The 24,498-nt window shown below is 37.2% G+C and overlaps 3 protein-coding genes across 4 annotated transcripts; 2 read left to right on the top strand and 1 right to left on the bottom strand.

Moving 5' to 3' along the window:
• The first annotated feature begins 1,641 nt into the window (after window positions 1-1,641).
• Window positions 1,642-8,354, top strand: chadla (chondroadherin-like a). Its single transcript, XM_082145267.1, has 9 exons — window positions 1,642-1,821; window positions 3,800-3,994; window positions 4,105-4,260; window positions 4,795-4,940; window positions 5,064-5,302; window positions 6,346-6,623; window positions 6,781-7,473; window positions 7,629-7,795; window positions 7,891-8,354. The coding sequence occupies exons 1-9, from the start codon at window positions 1,663-1,665 to the stop codon at window positions 8,237-8,239; spliced, it is 2,382 nt and encodes a 793-aa protein (XP_082001393.1). The 5' UTR covers window positions 1,642-1,662; the 3' UTR covers window positions 8,240-8,354.
• Window positions 8,355-8,799: 445 nt separating this feature from the next.
• Window positions 8,800-12,601, top strand: rbx1 (ring-box 1, E3 ubiquitin protein ligase; the record flags this gene model as incomplete). Of its 2 annotated transcripts, XM_082166022.1 has the most annotated exons (5): window positions 8,800-8,957; window positions 11,408-11,486; window positions 11,636-11,706; window positions 11,803-11,888; window positions 12,398-12,601. In XM_082166022.1, exons 1-5 carry the CDS (start codon window positions 8,880-8,882, stop codon window positions 12,408-12,410), a joined length of 327 nt encoding a protein of 108 aa, XP_082022148.1. In that variant the 5' UTR covers window positions 8,800-8,879. The 2 variants fall into 2 exon arrangements, with proteins under 2 accessions (XP_082022148.1, XP_082022149.1); XM_082166023.1 differs by lacking the exon at window positions 12,398-12,601 and having other exon boundaries at window positions 11,803-11,892.
• A 2,009-nt stretch (window positions 12,602-14,610) lies between these two features.
• st13 (ST13 Hsp70 interacting protein) lies at window positions 14,611-24,064 on the bottom strand. The gene is made up of 13 exons (XM_082182604.1): window positions 23,945-24,064; window positions 23,489-23,640; window positions 23,186-23,237; window positions 22,996-23,080; window positions 21,752-21,825; window positions 21,048-21,114; window positions 20,860-20,944; window positions 20,661-20,771; window positions 20,472-20,574; window positions 18,562-18,678; window positions 18,419-18,476; window positions 18,144-18,235; window positions 14,611-15,491 (listed from the first exon to the last, which is right to left on the bottom strand). The coding sequence occupies exons 2-13, from the start codon at window positions 23,596-23,598 to the stop codon at window positions 15,360-15,362; spliced, it is 1,086 nt and encodes a 361-aa protein (XP_082038730.1). The 5' UTR covers window positions 23,599-23,640; window positions 23,945-24,064; the 3' UTR covers window positions 14,611-15,359.
• Window positions 24,065-24,498: the final 434 nt, after the last annotated feature.

The following is a 24,498-nucleotide window of genomic DNA, read 5'->3' as shown; positions in this document are numbered from 1 at the left end:
TTGGAAAGGACTGTAACACTGTTTGTTCTCATATTTTTATTTCGTTGATCACTACCATTTAAATGTTTGGGGTCAGTATTTTTTTCTTAAAATAAATTAATACTTTTCAAAGATGCATTAAATTGTGGCAGTAAAGATTTTTAAAAATTGTTTCAAAAAATTATATTTCCAATAAATGCTGTTCTTTTGAACTTTCATCAAAGTGTCCTGAAAAAAGGATAACGGTTTCCATAAAACTATTAAGCATCACAACTTTTCAACATTGATAATAATAAGAAATGTTTCTTGAGCATCAAATTATTAAATATCAAATATTAGAATGATTTCTGAAGGATCATGTGACACTGAAGACTGGAGTAATGATGCTGAAAATCAGCTTTGATCACAGGAATAAATTATATTTATTATAATATATTCAAATAGAAAACAGTGATTTTTAAATTGTATGAGAATTAGTTCGACTAAAGAGACCAGTATGCTCAATGAAGACCAGGAGTCAAAGCTGAAGACAAAGTTCTCCACTCTTCCAAAGGCCGTTGAAAATGAGTTAGAGGATCCAGCCTGAAACTTAAGAGGATGGCAAACATGTTATTCTGTTCTTTATGCAACTGAGGTCATTTAAAGACATTATCTTTACAGCACACTTTGTCCTTTATATGTAAGAAACTTTGGTAAGAGTCACAGGTGAGTCATACATTCTGGAAGGACTCTACGTCTAAAATAGTCCTGCAAGCACAATTAGATAAAACGGGCAATATCTTTCCCCTTCAAAGCTGAGATTTGTCAAGACTTCTCTGGAACATAACATTATACAAAAGTCTACACATGATTCACTGTCATATTTTAACATATACTAACAAATGGTGCTATAAACCCTAAAAAGAATTAGTGTGAATATGGATTAGTGGACATGTAATGCGTTGTTGACCTTCATGACCTTAGACACAGTCGTCTTTGTGTGTCTCATGCAGCTATCATGAGGACAGCAGAATAATATTAATAAGAATAAAGTTAAAACTGACAATTCTCTTTCTACAAAATATGACTCTTGAATAATTTGGGTTGTCTGAGCAAATTAATTAATTACAAACCAAGTTTTTATTCTCTGGAAGCCGGGCTAAATGAGTAAACCCTGCATTCCTGACATGACCAGACCCTCAGTCACGTCTCAGATACCAAATACAGACATTGCCTGTAACAGAAATACCAGAATAGATACACTGGTTTTAAGAATACTATGATTTCCCATTAATACAAGAAGAGGGGTTGTAAACCCACCCCCTTCAAAATAACAATATTTTACAATATCTCAGTTTTTACATCAGTATTTTTACACATTTACCAAATAAAAGCAGCCTTGATAAGCATACTTCTTTCAAAAGCATGTATAAACCTATACTAACCCCAAACTTCTGAATGGTAGTGTAATTTTTCAGTTTTATATAATGTATTACTTTGAGGAAATTTCCTGTACTCTACATATACATTTTTACATGTAAAAGAATAGACCTACTACACCTGTATAGAAAATGTTAAAAAAAAAAAACTCTTTTTTTTAACATGGTACCATCTTGTCGGTGTGTATTTGCTCTTTCCATTATGTTCCAATGCAAATAATAATCATTTTCCATTGCAGCCCTTCAGTTGGAGAAGGTCAATGCCATGATGCTGACAGTAGCATGTCTGCTTCTGTTTCTAATGAGCTCTGTGCCTGCGGGACAGACTGCGAAGTGTCCAGCCGCCTGCGTCTGTGACAACGCAAAGCTCACAGTGACGTGCGTAGGGAAGAACCTCACACATGTTCCACCTACTATAAACGAGGTCAGTGGGACTTTCCACATTTAATTACTACAATAGTAATTTCCTCGCCAGAAATGACATCATAAGTGGAAAACATTGATCAAAAATGTACATTTACACACAAAACTGACGACCAGCCGCAACTTTCAGACGCCATCTTTATTTTTCTGGCTCAACTGTCACAGAAAGAACAGGATTGTGGGAAATCAAAGGCAGCGAAGGATACATCTATGCTGCCTTCAGAAAACGATCAGGAAACAGGAAGTGAAACTAACGTTGTATTGTAACAGGAAGTGAAACTAACGTTGGACGTGCCTTGATGCCTCACGACCTTGGAATGCGTCCTCCGAAGGCAGCATTTATCAGTTTTTGGACGCAGCCATTGTCAGGCGTGGCTGTAATAATCGCAATTCAATTACACAGTCTTTAATAACAAAACTAAACTTGGAAATACACGGGAAGAATTCTCAGAAAACACAACCACGTATAACGCAAATGTAAACACTGAACATGGGAAACTAAGGGCTTAAAAATAACTGGAACAGAAACAGGTGCGTAACCAATCAGAATCCACGGAAACAAACAAGCAAAGGGAACACAGGCAAACAGGAACAGAACAGAACCAAACTAAAAATAAATAAAACAATGGGTGCGACTCAGTCAGCTCCCTATAGCTCCCTACTGGTATTCATGAACAACAGCTGAAATTATGCCTTTCTGACATTATGATAAATACTTTGCTTGTTACATATATGTGCAACATTTCAGCCGTAAATAAATTACAAATGTTAGTTAGATTATGTTCATTACTGTCTAGCTGACATATAATTGAATAATGGTTTGTATTGTAAAAGACATCTATCGCATGTGTGAGTTGGCTCACGTGATTTAAGTTTCGTGCTTCAGAACGTCAGCCATTGAGACAGCCCTTAAAATGGCCGACTTCAGACACAGCCTAAATACACTACCGTTCAAAAGATTGGGGTCAGTTAGATTTTTAAAATGTTTTTAAAAGAAATATCTTCTGCTCACCAAGGCTGCATTTATTTGATAAAAAAACAACAAAAAAACAGTAATATTGTGAAATATTATGACAATTTAAAATGACTGTTTTCTATTTTAATATATTTTAAACTGTAATTTATTCCTGTGATCAAAGATGAATTTTCAGCATCATTACTCCAGTCTTCAGTGTCACATGATCCTTCAGAAATCATTCTAATATGATGATTTGATGCTCAATAAACATTTATGATTATTATCAATGTTGAAAACAGTCATTTACATTTTTATTTCATGATGCTATGATGAATAGAAAGTTCAGAAGAACAACATTTATCTGAAATCTAAAGCTTTTGTAACATTAAACACTACCGTTCAAAAGTTTGGGGTCAGTAAGAATTGTAATTTTATTTTGGGGGGAAATAAATAAAATAAATCAATACTTTTTTTCATCAAGGATGAGTTAAACTGATCAAAAGTTACAGTAAAGACATTTATAATGTTAGAAAATATTATATTTTAAATAAATGCTGTTCTTTTGAACTTTCTATTCATCAAAGAATTTCGAAAAAAATGTGTACACGACTGTTTTCAACATTGATAATAATAATAATAATGAATGTTTCTTGAGCATCAAATCATCATATTAGAATGATTTCTGAAGGATCATGTGACACTGAAGACTGGAGTAATGATGCTGAAAATTCAGCTTTGATCACAGGAATAAATTACGGTTTAAAATATATTACAATAGAAAACAGTCATTTTGTCATAATATAATTTCACAATATTACTGTTTTTAATTTTTTTATTTTTTTAATCAAATAAATGCAGCCTTGGTGAGCAGAAGATACCTCTTTTAAAAACATAAAAAAATCTTACTGACCCCAAACTTTTGAACGGTAGTGTATATCCGTGACACAAGATCTGTTTGCAACTTTATGACCATGGGGATCAACATCTTCATACGCAGCATTTGTAATTTTCTTTATCTCAGATCACATTGAAATTGGACCTGAAGAGGAATAATTTTAGAGAACTGGCTAAAAGTGCTTTCAAACACACCCCCTACCTGACCCACCTGAACCTGCAGGGATGCAGTATCCAGTCTGTACGAGAGGGGGCGTTCAGGGGACTTTCTCGTTTGGTGCAGCTTGACCTCACTAACAACAACATTGACATCCTCTACCAGGTTTGTTCCAGGTTCCTTCTTTGAGATTTTAGAACGATGAATGGCGCTATAATCTTTCTAAAACCGACTATTTGTGTGTTTTTGTCTCTGTTCTCTCTCCCCTCCTGTAGGAATCATTTGATGGTTTATCATCATTGAAGCAGTTGTATTTAGACCGGAACCGCATCGAAGAGATCCACCCTGGGGCGTTTGCTGCGTTAAACTCTTTAAACCTGCTCTCCCTCATTCATAACCAGCTGGTCTACCTCCCCAACATGGCATTCCAGGTACACTAGTGTTCAAACGTTTGGGGCCAGTAAGATTCACACACACACACACACACACACACACACACACACACAAAAAAAGATTATTTTGATTGTTCAGGATCCTGAAATCCTGAAAAAGAATGTATCACGGTTTCCCACAAAATATTAAACAGCAATACGTCATCATTGATGATGATAATAATAATAAATGTTTCTTGAGGATCAAATCATCATATTATTTCTGAAGGATCATGTGACACTAAAGAGTGGAGTAATGATGCTGACAATTCAGCTTTGCATCCCCGGAATAAATTACATTTTCAAATGAAACATATTTCACAATATTACTGTTTTTACTGTAATTTTGATCAAATAAATGTTGCCTTGTTGAGCACAAGATACTTCTTTCAAAAGCATTAAGAAATCTTACCGGTCCAATCTGAATTTATACTGGTTTTGATGGTTGGTTTGAAAGGTTAATGTTATTTCCTTCTGTAGACCATTTTCAATCATTTTCTTCTGGAATAATTCCCAAATATCTGTGTCTTCCAGGGAATGTTAAATATCCAGTTGTTGCGTTTGAGTTATAACTCCCTAAATAATCTTGCGACAGAAGCCTTTGCTGGTCTTCTTGCACTTACTCATTTAAACCTGGACCATAATGAACTCCAGTACTTTCCTACCAAAACCATGACCAGGTAACACCCTCAACCACTGAATTTTATTTTATTTTGCCACCGAAATTGGCTAACAATATTAAATACTGTTGATGATGTTGGACATGCTCTGGTATACTCACTGTTCTCTTTTTTTTGTCTCAGATTAGTGGAGTTGACTCATCTAGATCTGAGTTTTAACCCCATGACATATCTGGTGGAGGAGAGCGTGTCAATGCCAAAACTCACACATCTGTCTTTGAACCACATGGCCCTTCAGGACCTGTCTGAGTCGGCTCTGTCTCTTTCTCCCTTTATATCTCATGTGGACCTGAGCTACAACCAGCTTCCTTACATACATGCCCTCACAGGGCCCTCGCGGCTCACCAGCCTTAACCTCACCGGTAACCATGAATACAGCTTTGCCAGTGTTCTCTCAGTATTTACTTTGGTACCACACTAACCTTTCAGTCAATATAATTTTTTACTCAACAAACATTTTTACTATCTTGTATTCTTATATAGACTATCTATCTATCCATCCATCCATCTATAAATGTAATCACCTAAAAAATATGAATATTTAATTGAATTATATGCACTTTTATAATATTATAAATGTAATTTAATGACAATAATAATAATAATAATAATATATTAAAAGTAATAATAATAATAACTGAATCATTGTTCATATTATTCCTAAATTATTTCCTTAAACTTCAGGTGAGCAGTGGTTCTTTAGAAATGCCACTGAAATAAATATAATAATAATAATAGTAATAATTATTATTATTAATTATTTAATTTAGTGGCATTTCTGAAGCACCACTGCTAAACCTTTTCCTACTCAAACTTTAGGAAGCCGATGGAACTTTAAAAAAAATATATTTGGCAATGTTCACACAGCAACAAAATATAGTTGTCAGTTCTGTATTTGAATCCTTAATATGGTTACCATTAATATAGAGCCCCTAGAATATAGCTGGCCTTCTGCATACTAGGTATCTGAGGGTAAAAATAAGAATAGCCTGATAAAACATCTGCTCTAACCTTTTAATATTCATATCCAAGTGGGCTCAACTGGTGTTTTTTTAAGTCTCAAACACCACTGCTTTGGCTCTGGGGGTCCAATATACTCATCTTTGATGACTATTCTGACTGTTTATTATAAATATTCCAAAACATTATTGTCCGGACCTCTGCTGGGAAGGAAATATAGTTGGAACTTTAGTTGAATTATTTATCATAGATGTATTATTATTATTATTACAATTTTAATATTATATATTACAATATTATAAATTATTATTTATCTTTCAATTACATGGTTGTAATTCTGAAGAGCATGTGATTTATTAATTTAAAATATCTTATAATTAATAGATTTCAAAATCAGACTGCAAAGTGATCTCTCTCTCTCTCTCTCTCAATCACTGTCCCTCAGGGAACCCCATCAGATGTACATGTTTACTGCAAGGGCTGAAGACATGGGCGCTGAGCTCAGGAATCAAGCTCTACGGGGCCTGTGCTTGGCCGCCACACCTCTCAGATGAACCTCTAGAAAATGTTCAAAAACAAGACCTCCGCTGCAGACCACAGGATGAGCTGATGCTGGATGTGACTGAAAAAGAAGGAAACGAAGAAGATGGAGTGCGAGAGAAGACCGTGCCAACAGCCAAGCCAAAGAAAAAGAGCAAATGCCCAATGAATTGCCAGTGTGAGGTGAGAAAGGGCTGGAGAAGGGTGGAGGGAATCTTTGTTATTTATTCGTAATTTACTAGATTTCTTATTCTGGTCCGTTAGCGTAACAACAAACCTAATCTAATCTACATATCTCCGTCTCACCCCGTTTTCTGCTCTCCTTACTCTCATTATCAAGGCTGCAGCTCAGCACGCTACATGTGAGCACCGTGGTCACACTAAAGTGCCCACTGGTTTCGCTGGCAACACTCTTCTGCTTGACATGCGTGGCAACCATTTTCATTATCTACCTAGCAAGAGTTTCCCCGGCATCCCCAAGGTGGTGTCCCTTCATCTGGACGGCTGTAAGATCCATGAGATTGAGGGTGGAGCTTTCCAGGGCATGAAGGGGTTAATGTACCTCTACCTGTCCGACAACCAACTGTCCTCCCTGGATGCAAAAGCCTTTGAAGGTGCCCATGAGATCATGTACCTTCACCTAGAAGGCAATAAGCTCACTCAGTTTCCTTCTTCAGCTGCACTAGCTCACATTCCCAAACTCCTGGAGCTGCATCTGGAGAGAAACCTCATAGCTAAACTAGAGCCTTCGGGGCTCCTTTCCACAGTTCCTCAGCTGACAGGCCTCTACCTCAACAATAACACCATCGCAACCATTGTGCCAAAAGCTCTGGATCCAGCACCCAAGCTGGACCTCCTTCATCTTGGAGCTAATGTGCTAACGGAAGTGCCGAGTGATGCGCTAGGTCACGCCCCTCTTTTAACTGAGATCCGCCTCTCAGGAAATCCGATTCGCTGGATTGGGCCAAAAGCATTCCGGGCGGTGGCTGAAAGTCTAAAGCACCTGTACATTGATAAAATGGGTATTCAAAAGGTAGAGGAGATGCTGTGCTGTTTTAAATGACAAACTACACAACATTTTTAATGCATGCATTATTGAATGATAAAGAATTAACAGTTAATCCTTGCTTTTACTAATCTCTGTAATGGACAATGTTCTCTCTCTTTCTTTTTGATTTGTGGTTGTAGATGAGCGTGAGGTCTCTGGCAGGGTTTGGTCCTGGTCTGCTGTCTTTGTCTCTGGAAGGGAATCAGTTAGAGGAGTTGCCTGACCTTTCACCTCTTACTGGCCTTCAAAACCTCGCCCTCAACAAAAATCCGCTAATGTGTGACTGCAAATTGCTACCATTTTATAGGTGAGATGCACACCAATGAAAATTCATATCTATCTATCCATCCATCCATCCATCCATCCATCCATCCATGTCTGTCTCAACTCTCTTTCTTTCAGGTGGTTGGAAAATGTGAGTCTGAAGGTTGAGGCTGTGTGCGGTTACCCCCCTGAGCTGCGAGGCCAGTCCGTGCTAGAGGCGGTCATCTTTAAGAACTGCTCTAAAGAAAATAATCATTCCTTCAATGAGACCTCCATCCCCACCACAGCCCCTAAACCCAACAAACCCAAACCCATGCAGATCAAAGCAAAGGCCAGACCCATTTCATCTGAGCCTAATCCTAAACCAGCAAAGGCGCCTAAGAAAAAGAAGTCTAACGAACTCAAACCAGTGCGAGCCCTGAAAACAACCAGGCCAAACAAGAAAAAAAGAGGAAGGCGACCAAGGATTAAATTGTCAAGGAAATAAGCCATTGAGTTGTTTATTTAAACTAGCAGCAGTTAATTACTGTGTGGTAGTATTGCTGTTCATTTGGTTCAAAGTAAAGCTAATAAAGATATAGTCACTTCTGTGTTTACATTCACTTATCATAAATTGTGCCATTTATTTTAGGGCAGAACAAAATTTATTTGTGTAATAATCCGTGAACCATTCCAGCAAAAGCTGTTTAGGCATAGGCCTATCATGTCTTTATTCATAAAATGACTTTTTATAATATTGAGTGTGTGCATATTTAAATAAATCAAATATTAAAAAAATTACATCTCATAAGATAAAATGACAACAAAATAACGATTATATTAACGTTCCTTTATATACGGAAATATTTCGCTAATGCTACCATCTGGTTCCATGGTGTAATGGTTAGCACTCTGGACTCTGAATCCAGCGATCCGAGTTCAAATCTCGGTGGAACCTAATATTTTCCATTTACCAACATAACAGTATAGTCTACTCTACTTTACAATAGGTATGTTAAGAAAAGCCACTTTTGAATACATTAATATTGTTAAAATACTGCTTTATGATTAAAACCTATCGCTGAGTATTAAACTGAGGAACGAGGCGATCTCATTAACTCTCGCGAGAGAGCAGACCATTAACAAACATGGCGGCTGCGATGGATGTGGACACCCCGAGTGGAGCTAACAGTGGAGCCAGTAAGAAGCGTTTTGAAGTGAAAAAGGTAACGGATTGAGAAGTAAATGTTAAGGGTTGATGTTAAGTATACATACAGTTATTGTTTTAGTCTTCTTAACTTTTAAATTCTTCTATAGCGGCGTGTTTATAATCCCCGGTTAGCATTAGCTGCTCTGCTCCTTTTTTTTTAATCATCATCTTCAACCAGTGATTAACGGTTTATGATTAACAAACAGCTTTTAATATGTCACGAGAATATGTAGAATCTGATATCAAGCAAACACATGTAACTTGGCCGTTCCTTATTCGAATTCTAGTAAATTCTGCTGCGTAATCCGACAGATTAAACCAGGCCACTAGAAATGAAACACGGATGGGAATCGCGAGAATCAGATGGGAGCTGCCTACCGAGATAACTTTTTCGGGAAATTATAGGCGGGTTCCGAAAGTTTCTCGCAGACTCATTCCGAACGTTCGATTTGATCATTTTGGACATCATGGGCGCCTTCCGAAGATTCAGGCCTTCGTCTGATTATAACACTTTCTGAACTTTTTAAGTAACGTTACAATGAACATGGTAACCATCAGAGGTGGAAAGAGTACTGAAAATTTGTACTCAAGTACAAGTACCGTTACATTGCTGAAATAATACTCAATTACAAGTAAAAGTACTGGTGTCAAAAAAGTAATTAAGTAAAAGTACAAATTACTCTTCTCAAAAACTACTCAGAGTACTAGTTACTAATTACTTTTTAGCTGGCGATAGTTAATGCATTACCAATAAAAATATTCAACAAAATCATAGATTTATGTAGAAAATAGCTACTTTTAACACGTTTTTACCTTATTGTCAAAGGACATTAATTAGTGGATACTGGAATTTCTAACTTCAATATGACACCTTGAAATATGTCAATATTCAGTAGGCCTAGCCTATAATTTTTAATACCATCGGGAAAACTACTACATACTAAATATTTTAATATCTAAATTGTCCATCCATTTTGTCAAGGCAATCATTATTTTCAAGCATTGAAAAGCACAACACTCATTGTAACAGTAATCTATTTGAATGGAAAAGTTTAATTCAAGTCTTCTAAAGAGACACGTCCACTTCATAAGGTGAGATTTTAATTTAGGCTTTTGTTTACATATTTAAACATTGATCAATAACCATTACAATAATCTAATATTTACTCACTCAGTGTATTTGTCTTTACAATAGGGTAACGTGAACTGTTGCAATAGCTCACACACAGCACAAGGAAGCTTGATTTCAATTCAAACTGAATTTAATTTGCAAAAAGACTAGATTTTTCATAGCTTTTGACAGCGTTTAATTCAAGAGCATGGAGAGATTGGAGCTGGACGTCATTTGAGTCTGCAGTGAGAACCACTTGGAGAGATTCGCGATTACACATGATATGACACACAGTCCGAGAGCGCACACTCAATATCCGAGTCCAGTTCGTTCGTATATTTGAGAGCTCGCGTCCAGTTTTCTGCGATTACATGAATGTGCCCTCGCGTTATAATATTGTTCGTGACATTTGCCATTAAAATATGCCATAGAAACTTGCAGGTATTAATAAAATTATGCGTAATAGGCCTAACGTTACCTGCAATCCCGCGCTGAGAGGAGGCGGGTGTGTCAAACTCGCTGTCGTTGAGATGAGAGAATGAGAACGCGCAGCTGGTAAAATATAGATATTTTGACAATACTACTATGTAGTTGTTTGTTGTTCCAAACTTTCAGTCCAGCCATTAATCACTCTGAGCTCCTCGCCTCCTTCATGATCAGCTCTTCAAAACCTGCTGCGACTGCGGCGGCTTTCATTCAGTCCAAATATCAGGGGTTTTATTGGTCCGTTTACGATCGAATATTTTTATTGGCTACCGAAATGCCATTCAAAGATTTGAATATCAATTCAAATTGTACTCAGTAACGAAATGTGATTTTACAAGTAGCGAAGTAGATTACTTATCTTAATATGTACTTGAGTACAAGTAAAATTACAGATTTAAAAATATACTCAAAAAAGTACAAGTACCCAAAAAAACTACTTAATTACAGTAACGTGAGTAGTTGTAATTCGTTACTTCCACCTCTGGTAACCATCTAGTACCATGGTATATAGGCCTATATGAAAGTATCATGAAATAAAAAATGATCACTATATATATATATATTTTAATCTCACAATGCTGACTTTTTCCCTAAGAATTGTGAGGTACACTTGCAATTGTGAGATGAAAAAGTTTAATTTACCTTTTATTATTCTGTGGTGGAAACAGGCTTCCATTAAAAACATATTTTTTTTAGAAATACATATATAGGTCTACCTGTTAACCCCTAAACATAACTGTCACTGGCTCAGTGGGGCATAAGCAGATCATACGAAAACTTGCGAATGAGATTGCGAAAACTGACAAAATATTTACAAATTTCAACGCAATTGTGTTGAGATCTGATTGGTTGAACTGTTTCTCTTGCAGTGGAATGCCGTGGCTCTGTGGGCTTGGGACATTGTGGTGGACAACTGTGCCATTTGTAGAAATCACATTATGGACCTCTGTAAGTATCAACTCCTATTTGGTCCTTGTGATCTTTTAATCTGACGGCATTCTCTGTTTTGTTTCTTGTTTTACACACTGAACTGCTTTTAAGTCAGTTGTTGTGGTCATTTACGTCCAGTTCATTTTTAACACCTGTATTTCCTTCAGGTATAGAGTGTCAGGCCAATCAGGCATCAGCTACATCAGAGGAGTGTACAGTGGCCTGGGGAGTCTGCAATGTGAGTAACACGCACGCACGCACACACACACACACACTGCTTGATCTTTAGGTCTGTGTTCATTTTGGTTCTAACTGTGTGCTTTTGGTTCTGTAGCACGCGTTTCATTTCCACTGCATCTCTCGCTGGCTGAAGACCAGACAGGTGTGTCCCCTGGACAACAGAGAGTGGGAGTTTCAGAAGTAAGTGATTTTGTTTCTTTATTAAAAGTGGCAGACCGAGGAAGTGTATTAATAGAGAATCCTACTTAACGTTAAAGGCATAAAATGGAAGTTCCGATAGTCTTTTCTTCCCTATTGACGTATATCCGAGTGAAACGGCTTCTCGAACAAGAAAAACTGTAGGGCGGGACTTGATTTTGTCACTCTAGAATAGACTGGATGGTTGTGGTTTGCTGTTGCTGTGATGTCATGTGAGTGACTGGTTGCCCCGCCCTCACGCCAGTAAACACATCATCAGAGAAGAGATGATCTGCAAGAGGGAGAGGAAGTTATTTTGATTTAAAGGTTAAAAGGGCAATATAAAAAAATTATGATGTGAATCAGTTTTTAGCACAGTAAACCATTTACTTATGTTTTCCTCCATTATTAGTATTTTCTAGAACTTGCATTGGTGTTCCTGACATGTCTTTTGTTGTTTGTACATGTTCACACTTGTGTTATCGCTGATCTAATGTTGCTCTGTTCTCCAGGTATGGCCATTAGCGGCGTCTGGACGACCCAGTGTTTGTGCTTCAGATCCAGGATTTGCTTTTCTTCAACTGTATTTTTGTTTAGATGCCATAATTATCTCCCTGTTAAAGTCCACATTGGGATTATTATGCTTGTTTTTTTTATTTCTGTGCTGTGTACAGCATTCAAAGCTGTAAATTATCAATAAAGTCCCTCTAAATACAGCTCTGTCAGTTTCATTTGCATCCTATTCTTCTAACACATTACTTAGAAATTTCTATGCTGCTATTTACCTGATGGCTTAATCTAAGAGACTTTAAAAGCCCAGCTGCTTCATCTCTTGTTAAAATAATAACAATAAAAGAATAATGTGATTAGAATTCTCAGATTCTAAATATTAAGAGTTAAATAATCTAAATGTAATCTATAAGTGATGGAAGCAGATTCTAGATCAGTGCACAAGTGAGGAGACCCTGATGTAATTCTGCGAATATTATATACAGTACTACGTTATATTAGTATTACATTACATACTGATTTATAGTACTGGATATTAAAGGCCTGTATACTATAAATATCAAAAAATTATCAAAATTTAAATGAATAACTCCACAACTATAACGGCAACGAGAAGCGATATTGCTGAAATCACTTTCAGAACGAGTTTTAATAGTTTAAGAAGACTTGTTTGAACAATTGACATGTATCCTGAAGAAGGCTGTGTAGCCGAAACGCGTATATCTACAATTTTAACAGTTTTTAATGATTTAGCCCAGCTTTTGATTAAAAGCTTTATACTTCACCACGTTGAGTGCCTTGGAGTATTTCAATCTGCCTACTTTAAATATTAAATTAGATTAGATTAGATTAGCCACCGGTGTAGCACACTCTGCTTCTGTAGTTTTGTAAGATTTTTCCATCTGATGAACGATAAAAACATTGACAGCCAATCAGAATCCATCCTGCTCTGAAGAGCTGGAGCATTTAAAGCAACAGACAAAACGGCAGCGGAAGCTTATAATAAACAGAATAATATCGAGCAGTTGGTGTGGATGCTAATAGTTATTAGGGGTTCAAGCACGAAGTGCTGAAACCCTATTGTAATTGTAAGGGTTTTTATTATTATTATTCTCCGCTAAAACGCATCGTGCAGCCCAAACCGTAAGTGCTGGAGACTTGAAACCTGGCCAGATGGTAGTACAAAAATCGAGGAGAGGTTGACAAAGTATGACCCCGATTGGCCCATAGGTGGCGCTACAGCGACCAAAAGTACAAAATCGCTCATAACCAATTTCGATTTAGGCCAGAAAAAATTTTCCGCTATGTCGAGTTTTGTCCAAAACCTACTTTTGCGAACTAGTCCCTGGTTTTTCGCCCGGTCGGAACCAAACCAGTCTAGGACAATTCTCTGGACTCTCTAGATCAATAATTATCGGAAAAAAGTTTTGCATTTGGGTGGCTGTAACAGGGTCATTAGGAAAAGGGGCGTGGCAAAATACACTAAAAAGCCTATAAATCCCAAATGAAAACTCAGAACTTCACAAAAATTCACCCATTGACCATAGGTGGCGCTATAAACTCTCTAGATCAAATTGGTGAGCATATGTAACATAACATCATTAACAAGCATGCCCAATTTTATGGAGATCGGACGATAGGTGGCGCTATAACTGTTAAAAAGCTTTAAAACCATATATTTCCTATGGTACATTGCCTATATTGGCTGTAAATGGTCTTTTTCATCTATTATGTCAGTGGTTACATGCTTGCTAAATAAAACTTAACTTTTGATGCTTTTGTGCTTAAAAACCTTAAAGGCCTTAATAGCTTGAACCCCGATAAATGCTGCTTGCAGCTTTAATTTTATTTAACCTTATTAGGTCCTGATTTGGCTACAGTAGTCCACTGAGTCACAGTAGTCTATTTGAGACACAAATATTTGTGCATCCATCTCACTGAGCGAAGGTAAATTCACTCAAAATGAAAAATCTGTCATTATTTAATCATGTCGCTTCAAACCTTTGACTTTATTTCTTAAATTAGCACATTGACTTCCGTCATATGAAAAAAAATAAAATCTTAAACCAACCATAATTTAACAGCAGTAAATAAACAGCCATCTTACACTTGCAACAACCAAAATGTTTATTGAATTAAATCATGAAACTTCATACAAGATGCAAATGTGTCACAATAAGGAAGTTGATCACAATTTAATTAAAAAATTTTGGGGGGATTGATGAGAGACAAAAAGCAATGCCAAGTTACACAGGGTGAGGAGAATTAATAAAAAAATATTAAAGAACAAAAACATTAATCAAAAACATTTGAAAGGAACACCCATGAAATCTTAACAGGAAGTGATTGACTGATTGCTTTGGACAGGAAATAAGAATTTATATGTATGAATATAGTCTAGACCCCAATAATGATATGAAACCAGATCTCCAGTCCGCCACATAAGACCGCAAACAAGCTATCTATCAATCTCAATGAATAAAGGTGATAAGACGACTAAATCCCTGGAATGATTGGCTGCTGAATGGACACGTTTGTTAAATCCAGTTTGTCTATGCAGCAACTGTCAGCTAGAATAGTCTCTCAAATCCAGAATCCAGGACGATCTGGAGACCAGGATCATAAGTGCTAAATGTGTTAGCCTCAGTGAAGCGCACACAATAGTTCGTCCCCAGCAAAACGTTACAAGAATAAACCCAATTCTTACAGTTCATGCTTCACTCAAGCAAGCGACAGCCCCCCCGCCCCCCACCCCCCAAAAAGCACCCCATCTCTCTTATCTTGTTCCGATACTCTTTCATAGTTTCTTCTGCTGTCATCAGCACAGTCCAAACATAACTAAAATCAGTAACTTCAGTTAAACAGCTTCTAAGTTAAGTACTGTCTGTAATATATGCCAAGAAACCCAGTGAGAAAAAGCTACAGCAGAGTATTGGAACTGGACATGAACTCTTTCGGCCCTTTTTAGGGCTGTTGGCCGCCAAACTTGGAGCTGAGTTTGTTGATCAGGGCCATGATCTTGGGGTTGCCCTGGTACTTGGCGATGTTGGCGGGGTTCTGCGCCACATCCTGGAACGCTGCCATCACCTCTGGGTCCTGGAAAATGAGAATGCATTAACAATTTACCATCATGTAGATATTACAGTCAGCTGAGATGCTCAGGAATGTCATATACAGGAGAGGTTATTATGGACATTTATGAATTTGATCCAATACTATATGGTTGCTAACTAGCCCAATTAACCCCAAGTGTGAGCAAGTAATCGTGATTAACTACATTCAAATTCCCCAAAGTGTGTTTTATACAAATAACAAGTTCATCAGATAAACAACCAGGTATCTTAATAGTTAGACTGAAGTAATCAATGTAAATGTATTAAAAGTGACCGCAATACAAATTAATCGTTTACTAAACAGTGAAAGAATCTAATTTATAATATCGTTCAAAAGTTTGAGATCAGTATGGTTTAAAAATAAAATGAAATTGAATGAAATGAAAACTTTTTTCAGCAAGGATGTCATTAAACTAATCAAAAGTGACTTCTAATTTTTTAAAAATATATACATTAAATCAAAAACGGATCCAGAATTTTTTTTTTTTTTTTTTGAATACCACAGAAATATTAAGCAGCACAGCTGTTTTTAACATTGATAAGAAATGTTTCTTAATCATCTAATCATCATATTAGAATGATTTCTGAAGGATCATGTGACACTGAAGACAGGAATAACTCAATTTTAAAACATATTCAAATGGTAAAGTTATTTTAAATTGTAATAATATTTCAACAATTTTACTGTATTTGTGATCTAATAAATTCAGTCTTGTTGATCATAAGAGACTCTTTTTAAAAAACGTTAAAAAAAAAATCCTAACCAACTTTAAAAAAGAAATTCTAACTTTTGAACAGTAGTTCAATATTTGTGAACTAAAAATAAGCATAAATTTGTTGAGAACTATTTATATAGGCTTCCCAAAGGTTTTGAATAGTAAATGTTATTTTAGTATAACAGTTATTTGTGATTAAATATCTAAAGATCATTTAAACTGATGCTAATGAATAATTCTAATGAATTACTTATTCATTCACAGCTAATTGTGAAGTGCTTCGACCAAATTATTGGAAAGAAAGATTCTCTCACAAACCGGATATCACTATGGCTTTATGAGCAGGTGTTTCTCTACATAAGAGCAATACCTAGCCAATCAAATATTTTACAGCTGAGTTTAACAAGAAAAATTTATATATCACTATCAAACTTTCCATAACTTCTAAGATTTTATTGATTGAGAGCCTTGAAAAACTATTTTTAAATTCCCTGATAATTAAAAGTTTTGTGGCACAATGATTAACTCGGAAACTTAATGACAAAAAGGTTGCCGACTCCTGCTGTAGTCTTTAGCCCTATTCGGACGGGATTAGAGTTTAACATGGAGGGGTGGGGTAAAGTAATTCTCACCAGAGCATCTGAGTGATTTTAGACCGGTCCGAATGTTCCATCTCAGTAATCATTACGGACAATGTCAGTAAAGATTACGGCGACTTTTACCTTCCATAAAAAGGTCCAGAAAAATGGCCTCATGTAATACTAATCCTGTGCGAATAGACCTGCTGTAAATATGTACGTAAACATTCCGTAATTTCCTGTTTAAAAGTAGTTTCCCACGGTTTTTCAAGTATGGAGACGTTTGAAAATGCATTCAGCTGCGTTCTAGACGCTGGGACGAGTCTGTGTTTTCTACACAGCATTCAGATCAAAAAGAAGATCGAAAGCACTTGTTAGAGGCACGAAATTTCTTTTAGCATTAGGCAAGTACCTATTACCAACCATAGACTGTAAAAAAAGATGGACGCTCTCTTCCATTGGTGAGAACTGAAGCCGCCAGCGTCCCGATATGACGCTGACATATTGGAACTTGAGTCTGCGCAGTAGCGATCTCGGGACCAGACTTGCGCAGTCGTGAGCAGGAAGTAAAGCCGCGAAATCAACGCTCCGCCCTCACTCTCGCAGAACGCACTCAGGGAGAGTGGATTCTGCACACTTTTAATTTTTTTTATTGCAGTACGACAAGAGGCTTGTTAAAATAAAGTACGTACAATCTCCTCAGTCGTCCGAAGAACCCGAAAAAAATGTCCGTTGGTGCTTCAGTGACTACTTCGCTCAGAGAACCTGTCAATCATGACGTTACACCACCGCATCAAGTAACTAACTAAAAACCAACTTATTTTTGAAACAGACACTTGAACTTACATCAGCGTGATAAAAACGACAGCAAATGAAAGAAACCACTTTTGGAAAAATGATATTTGAAGTGTAATTTAATTGTTTAGTTGTTCTCACGTCCCGTTGAATAACACGGGGAGGCGGGGCTTATGACCTATACTAGGACCAGTCACCGGGGGGCGATCGAGACGTTTTGGCTTCACTTTTCAGGGTTTGTGCGGCACGCTTGTTACCAACATAATCCAATCTGAAGTTAATTCATACATTGTTCGACCGGACCTAACTGTTATTTATTTATATTTATATATAAACGACAGGACGGCGGTGCGTAAATCGAGTTAGCCCACCCACTTCTGCTAGTTTTACTGAGATTTCTTATCCCGTGCGAATTGGCCATTATTATTACAGACGTCCTGTGGTAAAATTACATTACTCCATCTACTCTTGTAAAGCTAATCCCATCCAAATAGTGCTTATGTAACCTCACTGTCGTGCTGCTCAGCAACATGTGGTTTATTTTACCTGCATGGCCATGAGAACCTCAGGGTCATTGAATAGCTCATTAAGTCCAGGCATTCCAAACGGAGGAGCTCCACCTGGGAAACCAGCACCTCCTGAAGGATCAGAACAAATGTCAACATCAGAGACCAATGTGCTGAATTCTGCTTTACATATTACCTTAATCTGTTACATCAACTGTAATCTCTTTTCATTTTGGAATAAATCATTATTTTAGTAGTGCGCTATTCTGAATTAAACAGGTTTATTATATACATAAATAGTTTAATGGAAGATACCTGGGAATCCTGGGAATCCTCCATGTGCCCCTCCGGCCTCTTGTCTGGCTTCCTCTTCCTGCACACACAGACGCACATTAACAGAACCAACTCTGCGGGAAATGATGATTCAGTGGCCTGATGCAAATCAATTAATTTCTTACCTTCTGTGCTTTCTCATGCTCCTCCCTCGCTTTCTTCACTCGTTCTTGCCGCGTTCTGATCTCCCGTTCCTCTCGCTTGCGTTCATATTTGCGCCGGTGCTCAATGAGTTTGTTGGCCTGTGAGAGAGCGGTGGGATCAAATGAGACACACTGAAGTTTTTTTGCTGAAGTTTACATCAATGATTTAAGTAATAGTAATATGCTTTTAAATAAATAAATAAACACTATAGTTTGTGTCCAGATCTATTAATTCTTTAAATATAAAAAAAATCCAATATATTAAATAACAGAATAACGCGGAAAACGCGTGCATGCTAGAAATAGAACCGACGCCTATTTTTCACGCGACACGCAAGCGTCTTGGAAGCGTTTCCAAGCAAAATTGAATAGGAAAAGATGTTTATATGACATTTTGACACGAATACATATTAATAAATGTCATTTTGATGTTTGAATGTCTAGGGTTTGACATAAATGCAATTTTAAAAAAATATTATCTATTTTCAAATACTGCACCTGTCAATACAGAAATGTGCACCTCGACTCTCCTGTTTCCACCAAAACTGTTTGTCTGGAGCTTCAGAGAGTCAATATTTATGGTCGGGCTGCTTTAGCCAAACCTTTGGTCAACCACGCAAATCTTGGACTTGGGCTGTGGACAATGTGAAACATGTCTTGATCAACTTCACTGTCTTTCCAACAATTGTGGGAGTTACGGTGTGGAGAAGCCTCACAGAAGCTTAACACCCGGACTGTTGCTGCCCAGAGTGATGAACGGGGTGGATCAGGGTCAGTGATGTTTGGGCTGCGATATCATGGCATTCCCTACTGTGCTTGATGGACGCATCACTGCCAAGGACTGCCGAAACATTCTGGAGGACCGTGTGCACCTAATGCTTCAAACACTGTACCCTGAAGGGGGTGCCGTGCATCAGCATGATAATGCACCAATGCACACAGCAAGACTTGTGACAGAATGGTTTGATGAACATGAAAGTGAAGTTGAACATCTCCAATGGCCTGCACAGTCACCAGATCTAAATATTTTGAGCCACTTTGAGGTGTTTTGGAGGAGCAAGTCAGAAAACGTTTTCCTACATCAGCATCACATAGTGATCTGGCCACTGTCTGGAAGAGGAATGGCTCAAAATCTTTCTGGCCACTGTGAAGGAATTGTACGTGCTATATTAGCTGCAAAATGAGGCCCTACACCATACTAATACATTTAAATACGAATTGTAAAATTTGATTTCATGGCGACTTTAATATTTGGATGCTTTTATATTTTGTTATCTTATCCAAAGTAATTTATTTTACTGGTGTAACTTTCAGCGGGTGTCTGAATAATTGAAACTGTATGTATATTTGGCCAAATTGCAGGGTTGCTGGAGCGCTATCAGATATGTTTTGTCATACCAGATTATGTTTTGGATGTCAAATGGGATGAGAGGCTGTTATTTTATTATTATTTATTTACTATTATAGTATTTATTCATATATTAAGCTAGCTGTTATTTTGTATTTTCAGTTTTATTTAAATTTTGCCACTATTCTGGAAGAGGAATGGCTCAAAATCTTTCTGGCCACTGTGAAGGAATTGTATCTGTCATTCCCAAGATGAATTGATGCCGATTAGCCGCAAAAGGAGCCTCTACCACACCATACTAATAAATTATTGTGGTCTAAAACCGTTCTTTCTAGTTATGTAAAAGGTCTAAAACATTTTATCTGGTAGAAATTGGGGTTGGGGGTTAGCCTTCAAATATTATTGTGGACAATGGGTGGGGCCTAAAAATGAAATGATAGAGGGTTCTCTGGATGGCAGTTACCACAACTTTTCCCCCAAAAATAATCACACCAGCTCAGATGTTGTTGAGGAAGAGTCATAAACAAGAGTTCAGCACAGATACCTTTGGTTGGACTTCTTTCAGCATAGCACTGGCCTCGTCATCATAATCCAGCTTACAGGCCATCGCCAGGTCTCGAGCGGCTTCCTCCCAATGGCCAAGCAACCTGTGAGAACGAGAGATCTTCATCAGCAGGAAAACACTGAGCACAACACAAAGTGAGAAACGACGTCTCTTCATTCAGTCTGTTACCTGTGCGCTTTCCCCCTCCATTTATAAGGCTGGGCTGAGTCTGGGTTGATGTCGATGGCTCTGTCACAGTCTCTGATGGCAGCGCTGGGTTTCTGCATCTTCACATAAACACTGCAAGACACAAACAGATTCAGGCAATCAGCACCGCAGCCAATCAGAAAACTGGTCGGTAAAAACCAAAGCAGGGATTGGTTAATACCTGGCTCTTTTGGCGTACAAAATGGCCAATTTTGGGTTGAGTTTGATGGCCTCTGTGAAGATGTCTAGAGCTTTCTGTAGGTCACCTGAAAAATTTGTTTTGCTTAACCCCATGATTTTATCATGAATTATTACCACTACTAAGGAAATGTAAACTATGGTTGTAATTTTAAGTAAGAGGAAGCTCACCATCTCCTAACGCTTCAATGGCTTCCATCTTCTTCTCATTGGCCTGGTCAATCATCTCATCTGTGATCTGAGATTAAAGGAAGTGGATCCATCATCACATTTGTAAAATGTCACTTTATACTAAGAGCATGATTTAAGCCTTAAACAAACTTTGATCACAACCAGATACAGTAAATTCTGTCAAGCAACTTTGCTGACAATCCAGAATTATGCAACACAGATGCTTGTACGTTCTTCTCACTTGTAAGTCGCTTTGGATAAAAGCGTCTGCTAAATGATTAAATGTACAATGTAACAGATTACAAATTATACATTTCAAATGGTTTAAATTATTATTTCATGTTTTGGCATTTTGAAAATGTTTTTGATTGAACATTGGACTACGTTTTGACTTTTTACTATTGTTTGCGATATTGTTTTTGCAATTTTTACTCTTGCATGACTATTCATTCAAAATTTAAAATTGTTCATCTAATAATAATAATATTACTTCCTCCCTCAGATTTTTTTCTCCAGAAACAAGGAAAAAATGCAGGATGCCACAAATAATTCAGCGATTGCTTGAATTTGCATTCATTGCTGCAAGATCGCAAAATCGTGGATATTAAACCTCTTATCTCAGAGGATAATGAAAATTGATTTTTCATGATGTGTGCCCTTTATTGCTACAAATAAAATGCCCATTGTGCATTCACTGCATTTACCTCCAGGTTCTCGTAATCACCCATCTCCTGAGGATCATCTGTGTCAGGCTCAATCACTCCTTCATTGTCGATTTCTGGAGAAATGAATGCCAGTTCATGTTCACATAACAGCATAATGTAACTATAAGAAACAGTTGTTACAAAATAAGAGCACATCTCCACTCTGAGATGCAAAATTTAAGCCCTGATGTTTTGCTTGTATATAGAGCTGTCACTGTAATACTTTTGAGCTCTAAAACATCACTGTCCTTCCACTGACTACCTTTCGAAACTGTCCTGATAACGGCGGGTGTGTAAAATCTTTGAATTGACTCCCATGAGCGCAGATTTGTGGCGAATATTGCTCTAGAGTGACGTAAAAGTCGCATGAATTTGACGGTTTAGACTGAGGTCGCATTGCAAAACATCTGACCTGTATCTGATTTAGTACCACATATGGAAGTGGCCCAAATCAGAATTGAAAGATCAGATTCCATGTGGTTTGCGCTGTTAATACTGTCATGACAAAAACAGATCTGAGTCACATGTGAGCAAAATTAATAATTATTCGGTTTTGGGCCACATTTACCAGCAGTCTGAACGTAGCCATAAAGACCACGACCGCACACACATTAAATCAACATCAGGTAGACAAAACTCTTACCATTTGTTCAAATCATACCATATGCTATTCAGACACTTAAATAAAAAAGAACATGTAGCCAAATGTGAGCCTTTACTGCCATATAATATCCGGGATATTTTAGCGGATTCACTCTGCATTAAAATGCGGTTGTCTTTCCTGAAACTCTGCAGTGAAACCTATATGTGGCCATTGATCCTCTTAGCAGCATGAAAGATAAAACTTTTATTCAAAATGCAAAATGCCTATCAGTGAGTACCGAATTGAGTCGAGATAGCCTCTTGGCTACTAGGAAATATTATTCCTCCTGTTACATCAAATATTATTAGCGGTTCATATTAAAACATAACCTGTGCAGACAAAAGATTTCAGTCTCTAAAGTCTCCATAGTACTGCAATAAAACTTAACATCAAACTCTGTTAACATCTGTTTCATTGTCTACTAATTTCCCTAGTTTGAATATCAAAAAAGTGAGAAATCTTAAGACGGGTGACATCAGCCATTACTGGAAAAAGTTTAGAGCTACTACCAAGCCATAGTAAAGGCCAGAGCGATGGCATATCAAGATGGCATACGAGAAACAAACAAAAGATATTAAAGGAGATATTAGAGTCAACATACCCACTTCACTCTCTTCAGTCTCAGATGCTGGGGTAGTTTCGAACTCTGGAGCTGCTTTGGGAGCCCCATCACATGGACAGCTTCCCTACAAGCAAATGAAAACACAAACAAGGCAATATTTTAGTACAAATATTTATTTATTTGAAGGTGGGTGATAATGCCAGTGAATTTTTTGATTAATGTCCTTTACCTTGCATGAGTAGCTGTCATTCTTTGTGGATAATGGTACGTTTGCTCCCATTCTATAAAAAGTCACATATTTTAATGTTATAATCATCATATGGTCTCCATTGAAAAGGGATGAAACTGGAACTTTCTGAGAGCCACATGTCATGCAATATATGGGTGTGACTGCTAGCATAAGCACTAAACTTTGGCATGGAAACATACATTATTACACTATGTATTTTGTATTTTATCATTAATATAACATTTGGAATGACTGCTAAAAACACACAACACAAATAACAACTGAGGTCCATAATTCACTGACCCCTTCAGCCAGGCCTTAAAGAAGCCCATCTCTGGCAGATGCAGCACAGATGGATTCTCTTTGCACAGCTGCACAAAGGCCTTTAACTCCGACACTTTCTGTGAGTCCATATTCCACAACAGGAATCCAACTCAAGCAGAGAAAACAATGTGCTGGAAAACAAGGAAGCATGCATTATTATTCCCGTCATATGACGTGTCCGATCAGCACCCTAGCTTAATCAATTATGCATAGTACCGAAGCCAAAACCCCAAAGAAACTGTCTAATGCAACAGTGCGGTAAATGACCAGTAATTAGTGGTCCACGGGATTAACGCACGCGCTGCAATAGAAGCTTCTGGAAATAATGCGCGACGAAGCGCAATTTGTTAAATAAGCGTGGTATTTTGATCGTTCTTTTATTCAACTGTCTCAATACATGTTAATTAAAAAATAAAATAAACATTGATGCTGTACCTGAAAGAGCAAAGTCCCTGAAACGCTCTTGATGGTCGCGAGATTGAACTCGCTCTGCACGCGCGAGTCAGTGAACGCGAGACTGTGAATTTTGCGCAGGCGCGAACTCTTTACTACGACAAACCAAAACACATTGGTAATAAATCTTCTGGCTTTGCGTTCATTTTGGAGTAAAATACGAAACTTGTTCAAGATTTAATAATAATCATATTAATAATTATTATAATTATATATTATTATTAGCATAACTATTAAAATAATAAAAGTTTTAGTTATTTATATAATATATTTGACTAAACTTTATATACATTTTCTAATCGTAAATCCAACTTCTTTGTTCTACTGAGTGAAACCAGACAGTAATTGACACTATTAGAGAATTTTTGAATAAAATCCCATCAACACCCTTTTATTTAGCTGTTTAATGTTTTTTCTTCTTTCTCTTTGTTGTTACTTTTATAGTTGTATAATGTTGTTTGTTGGTTAATAAAGAAAATAAAGAAATATTTCTCAGATATGTTTGTCTTCACATCTAAAATTATGTATTTTTCTGA

Source organism: Leuciscus leuciscus (genome assembly GCF_965113295.1).
Source record: "Leuciscus leuciscus genome assembly, chromosome: 1".
Taxonomy (NCBI): domain Eukaryota; kingdom Metazoa; phylum Chordata; class Actinopteri; order Cypriniformes; family Leuciscidae; genus Leuciscus; species Leuciscus leuciscus.
This window is presented reverse-complemented; position numbering and strand designations above follow the sequence as displayed.